Source organism: Felis catus, chromosome A1, assembly GCF_018350175.1.
Source record: "Felis catus isolate Fca126 chromosome A1, F.catus_Fca126_mat1.0, whole genome shotgun sequence".
Taxonomy (NCBI): Eukaryota; Metazoa; Chordata; class Mammalia; order Carnivora; family Felidae; genus Felis; species Felis catus.
In genome coordinates, this window is record NC_058368.1 from 234,453,567 (window position 1) to 234,459,566 (window position 6,000).

General features: G+C 57.2%; 1 protein-coding gene across 3 annotated transcripts in view; it reads left to right on the forward strand.

Moving 5' to 3' along the window:
• Positions 1-5,451, forward strand: part of NSUN2 (NOP2/Sun RNA methyltransferase 2) — a 28,854-nt gene extending 23,403 nt beyond the window's left edge. The window contains exons 17-20 of one of the 3 annotated variants that reach the window (XM_045039044.1): positions 248-386; positions 1,488-1,527; positions 4,684-4,848; positions 4,936-5,451. In XM_045039044.1, the coding sequence (XP_044894979.1) occupies positions 248-386; positions 1,488-1,527; positions 4,684-4,848; positions 4,936-4,975 (384 nt within the window). In that variant the 3' untranslated portion in view covers positions 4,976-5,451. The other 2 variants (XM_023239689.2, XM_023239687.2) reach the window with 2 other exon arrangements.
• The last annotated feature ends 549 nt before the right edge of the window (positions 5,452-6,000 follow it).

The following is a 6,000-nucleotide window of genomic DNA, read 5'->3' on the forward strand; positions in this document are numbered from 1 at the left end:
TTGGGGTAGCAGCAGCCGTGAGCTGACCTGCCGTGCTCTGTGGCAGACGGCTGTTGCTGAGCTAGTCCGATGGGTCCGGGCGAATAGAGCCCTGCCGGCTTCTTTGACTCCCCTGGGCGCGTTTGCTTACAACACATTCTCCAGGGGCTGTGGTGAGGGGAGGGTTGGGCGTGGCATGTGGAAAGGTCCTGGGGACAGTGGGTGATTGTTACCGTTCATAATGGTGGCGTCTCTTTATTCCCCGCAGGGAATATACACGTTGTATCCATTTATTAATTCAAGAATTATCACTGTGTCAATGGAAGATGTTAAAATTCTGTTAACCCAGGAAAACCCATTTTTTAGAAAACTTAGCAGTGAGACCTACAGCCAAGCCAAGGACTTGGGTAAGCAGTTTAACTTGCATAGAAGTGTAATTTGCTCTTACAAAGACAGTGAGGATGTCGGTGTTCAAGCTGCTTAGATCTTCTTCCGTCTTAACGTTTAATGCCGTGTGGCTTTCTTTTTACTGTCATTTTCCAGAGGGCTTTGTGGAAATGGGATTGGTGGTGTCTTAGCACGCTAAGGGTCAGAGGCATCCGTTACATTGTCCTGCTTCCCCAGGCCTCCGTGGGGGGAGGGGGGGTGCTCTGTGGGTGCTGGGGCCTGGCCGTCCTGTGCGGAGGCACAGGGCACTCACTCACCAGCACAGGCCGTCAGGTTCGTTTGGCATCGAATCAGCCAGCTTGAAGCAGGCTGCTTTCCTAGCCCGCCAAAAAAGGTTGTTGGTCATGTTGTTTGGGTATTTCATAAACTTTCCACTTCAAGTTATTCTGGTGATGTTTTCACCTAAGAATAAAAATAATCCCACCAGGGGTGCTAAGTTTTCTTTTCATTCTTGTTGTTTATTACGTGTTCACTGTTTCTGGCTCAATTTGCACACACACTGCACCCACGAAGTTACTGTGGTTCTGTGGTTCTGTGTTTTCTGTTCGGAACGGAAGGGCGTAAAACGTGCTGGGTGGACGCGGTGTCCCGTGGTCTCGGGCAGGAGCCGCACCTGAAGTAGACGCGATCGCAGGGACGAGGGCACCGTCTTGTTTTCTTCTTCGTCTTCATCCTGCAGGGGGGTGGTGGCAGTCTCGTTGTTGACGGTTCTCACGTGTGTGTCATGCTGTTTCTGGAAGTTGGAGCAGTTACGTGTTTTGTCTCAAATTTTGAGGATTCACCCGTAGTTTTCCCCATCCCCCTGCTGCTGAGAGACACGGAGAGGCTTCCCGGAAATGCCTGAGGGTCCCACCCGTCCTCCGCCAGGCTGCGTGGACCGCCCACTCGGTGCCGGGCTTGCCAGAGGCTGCGTGTCCGGGTACAAAGAGTCCCCATCTCCGCACGGAGGTCCTCGAGGCCAGGAGTGCAGGCTGTGTGTTGCTGGCCGTCCACAGTGCCGGACACGCAGACGGCGTCCGTTGACCGGCAGCCTGGCCCACGCTTGTCTGTCTCTTTTCCAGCCAAGGGGAGCATCGTCCTGAAGTACGAGCCGGACCCCACGTAAGTGCGGGCGCTCCTGTCAGCGGAGGGTGGGGGGGTCTGTGGGTGGCCGTGGGGCCTGTTGGGAACGTGCTCCTGAAGACGGCCTTGTGGGAACTTGAGGACAAGCGTTCCGGTACGTCATCTTCTCCTAGAACGTTCAGCTTCTACCTAGAGAATTAAACGTATAGAACTTTCTCCCTGTGCCTGGGAAATCTAGCCCTGATTTCTGTCTCCCGCAGAAGGAGCATACAGGTTGAACAGTCAGGAGATGTGGAGTCCTGTCTCTACTGAGGGGTCGGCCAGTGTCCGTGGGTTTCTTGTCACGCGTCAGGCAGCGTTGTTCGAAGGCAGGGTGTGGGGTTTTGCTGAAGCAGACAGCTCACTCACTGACCGCTGTTCCTTGGCGGCCCTCGCGTGCCCGCGGACACTAGGTCCCGTGGGCAGCACTTGCTGGAAGCGGGGCTAGGAGCCCAGGGGGCGTGGCCAGTGCACCCCGTTAGGTAGAGGGGAGTGAGGATTTGCACCCAGGGCCGCTTTCTCAAGTAAAACCCCTCTTCCAGGAGGAGGAAGAACACGGGGCTGGAGAGGGGTTTGCAGGAGAGCTTAGGTGGGGCCACGGGCGGTGTTCGGGGAGGTGTGTTTGGCCTGACTCTGGGTGGTGACGAGGAAGCTGAGAAGCACCCGTCCGGGGGATGGAACGGGCCGGAAGGCAGCCTGGGTGGAGCTTGCGGAGGTGGGGCAGGCCCCAGCACCCTGCAGGGTCTCCATGGCCTCCGGCTGCTGTGAAGACGGTGGCCCAAGCTGTGCGGCATCGGGCAGCAGGGGAGTGGGAGGCGGGTGCCGGGGACCAAGGGTTGGTGCGTCTGGGGCTGGTGCAGACAAGGTGGGTTGTGGGGGCAAAGGCACGGGAGCTCGTGGGTCGGCTTCTGGCTTTTGACTGGGCAGGTGTCGTCTGATGAAGGGGGAAGTGAAGGCAGAGCTCACCTGCTGGGTCGGAACGTGCTGGAGACACTGGCAGGCCGCCGCTCACACGCTTTGGGAAGCGAGGGGACTCGGAGTCCCAGGTGTGGACCTTCAGGGCCCGAGCGTGTTGATGCCGCGTCCGCCACAAGCACGGTGCCGGAGCTCTGGAGGGCGGTGTAGACGGGAACCAGGGTTCGCGGGCTCTTGGGCCAGCATCCGAGGTCCGCATCTGTGAAACGGGCACAAAAGGGAGGGGCACGAAGCAGGACAGAGGAGACCCAGGCACACGCCGAGCCGCGGAGCGCCCGTGTCGACCTCACTTGCCAGGTGTCTTCTGCGCACGACGGAGACGGGCTTCCCTGGTGCAGCCGGGCCAGGAGGTGGTTTAGGTGGGAGACGCCTCGCCCGCTCCCGGACCCCCGGAAGGTCCACGGAAAGGAAAAAGGAAGGGCCAGTAGTGTCGGGAACAGGGGACGGTTTCGCAGAACCGCTCAGACAAGGACCCGGATGTGGTGTTTAGCAATAGTGACGCCAGGTGCTTCTCCCGTGCTGACCTGTTGTACGAGCGGAAAGACAGCTGCGGGGATCACTGGGGAGAAAGCGCAGAAAAAGCAAGTGGGAGTTTGGGAATCCGGTCGATTCCTCTCATCCTTCTTACCAACGTGCTGTCCACGTTTCCCCGCCCCCCGCCACCCCCCTGGAGAGACGGACACGGGTGTCCTTCCCTCTCTTGGTAGCGGCTTGTTTCTCGTGTTGGTTCAGCCCCTTTTTCTGTTTGTTTTTATTTCTTTTTCATTGTTAATTTTTGAGAGACCGAGCACGAGCAGGGGAGGGGCAGAGAGGGAGGGAGACACAGAATCCGAAGCAGCCTCCAGGCTCCGAGCTGTCCCTACAGAGCCTGACGTGGGGCTCGAACCTACGAGCAGTGAGACCATGACCTGAGCTGAAGTCAGATGCTTAACTGGCTGAGCCACCCAGGCACCCCTAAAATTTTTTTGTTTTAATGTTTATTTATTCTTTGCGAGAGAAAGAGAGAGCACAAGCAGGGGAGGGGCAGAGAGAGAGGGAGACACAGAATCCAAAGCAGGCTCCAGGCTCATGAGCTGTCAGCACAGGACCTGACGTGGCTTGAATTCACGAGAGCTGTGAGATCATGACCTGAGCTGAAGTCAGACGCTTAATCGACTAAGTCACCCGGGTGCCCAATATTTATTTTTGAGAGAGAAGGAGAGTGAGCGAGCAGGGGAGGGGCAGAGAGGGAGGGAGACACAGAATCCGAAGCAGGCTCCAGGCTCTGAGCTGTCAGCCCAGGACCCAACGCGGGGCTTGAACTCACGGACCGCGAGATCATGACCTGAGCCCAAGTTGGACACTCAACGGATCGAGCCACCCGGGAGCCTCCCTGTTTGCTTTTTTAACCTAGAGTGTGTTCCTCTCTCCGCCCACGTCACTGATGCCTGGCGTCGCACGGCGGTGGGACGTGGGGTTAATGGAGCGGGGCTTTAGGAGCCCTAAAACCAGACCAGAGTCTGGTTTGAAAGGCGGCGATGATTGCGTAGTGCTCGTCAGGGACACGGGGGCGGGACAGTCACTGCCACGCCAGCCGAGGAAAGGCCAGCAGGTGGGCAGGGGTCTGAGGCGGATCCCCGGACTGCGGGAGGCGGTGACCCAGTGGGCTGGAAACAAGTGAGCACGGTGCGTGGGGGCCCCGCGCTGCTCTGCGGGGTGGGGGGGGGGCCAAAGAGACTCGGGGTCACCTGGACCGAGGTAGGGGAAGCACTGAGGGTGGCTAGGAAGGGCTGTGTGGCTCCAGGCCCGGCTCTGCAACCTGCAAGGAGCCTCGTCTCCGACGATGGGCGGGGAGGCCCCGGGCAGCCGTGCCTGTTGTCGGTGGTGTGAGGTGTGACCCGTGTTCGCATTTGAGCAGCTGGAAGAATCTAGAGATTCTGGCATCGGCAGTGTGTGTGAACTCTGGATTTGGGGCTTATTCCACTGGGAGCTTGTAGAAAGAAAAACCGGCCAACGCGAGGATGTCGAGGATATTTAGGACGTGAGGAAGTCGCTGATCGGCCTTTGAGAAAACCTTCCGTAGGATCACAGACTAAAATGCCCCCCGGGGTTTGGGCATGTTGTTTCTGGAGAGGTTGCGTGTTCCCCTCTCTAGATGAAGGGAGGACGCTTAACGCTCACGCACAGCCATCTTGTTCGTAGGAAACCGGACACCCTCCAGTGTCCCATCGTGTTATGTGGATGGCGGGGAAAGGCCTCCATTCGGACTTTCGTGCCCAAGAACGAACGGCTTCATTATCTCAGGATGATGGGGCTGGAGGTGCTGGCGGAGAAGAAGAAGGAAGGGGCCATCCTGGCGCCTGAGAGCGCGGGCGGCTCGGGGCCGCCGGAGGCCGAGGAGGCGGGGGCCGAACACGGCGTGGAGCCGGCCGCCAGCCCCAGCGTGGACGCGGCCCCGGGCCCCGACCCGGCCGAGGGCGCCCTGCCCCGGTGAGGAGGCCTCCACCTTGGTGCCCAGAGCCAAACCCGGAGCTTCTGACCCACAAAGTGCATATTTTTGAAAACTGGTGGAAATGATAGAACAGTCTGTAAATGACCTCAGTGCTGCTTTCACGATACTTTTTTAGCCCGTTTACGGTTTCTTTGGCAAAGCTGGTCCATGGTGCGTGTTTCAGGCAGTCGTAGACTCTCACCGTTAAGGTCTTAAACTTCTATCGAGAAACAAAACTGCCCTTGAAGGAATTTTCAGGTCCCTTTTGTTACGCCTCTATTGGGCTTAATTATTGTTTTAATTATTATTTATAGAAAGAATCTAACTCCTGAATCGTCGGAAGACCGTTTTGTAAACCTTAATAGCTGTGAAGTTGCACGTTAACAGTGTGACGTTCACATGCGGTGGGCTAATATCTGAAGCCTCAGATGACTTGTGTGCCTTCGTAATAAAAGTCAAATAAACTTTTCTCAGAGGAAGAGCTGTCTCGTGGGCTGTGGTACTAACTCTGAGAGTTTTGTGTGCTTTTATTGAATGGGGGATGTTGCGGTTTTAGTCTTTAAGTGGGGTTGGGATCCTTGGAACGTTTAAATAAATTGTTGATGACGATGTGTATGTGCGAATGAACCGTTTCAGTCTTCAGGAGGCGGAAGGACTAAACTTCCTTTTGGGCAAATGGAGATGGTAGAATTCACGCATTCTTAGCTGGTCAAAGGACTTTTAGCGTGAAGGTGTCACGAAGGTGTCACAAAGCGCTCCTGTGGGCTTCGCCCTCCTTGTGCCAGAGGGTCCGGTCGGTCGGGTCACAGGAGGTGTGGGCTTGGCTGGGGGCTCACCTGGGCCCCTGGGGCACCGTGGTTCCCAGCCTGCAGGTGATACACTTCAGGCAGGCGCTGCAGGGGACCCTTTACCTCAGTCGCTTCCTGAGTTCCTGCCACGTGCCAGGCAAGGTCCTGGGGCTGGCGGCGAGGGTTTTCCAGAAGTGTGATGGTTGTGAGAAAGGAGAGTGTGGTGTGGAGAACCGTCAG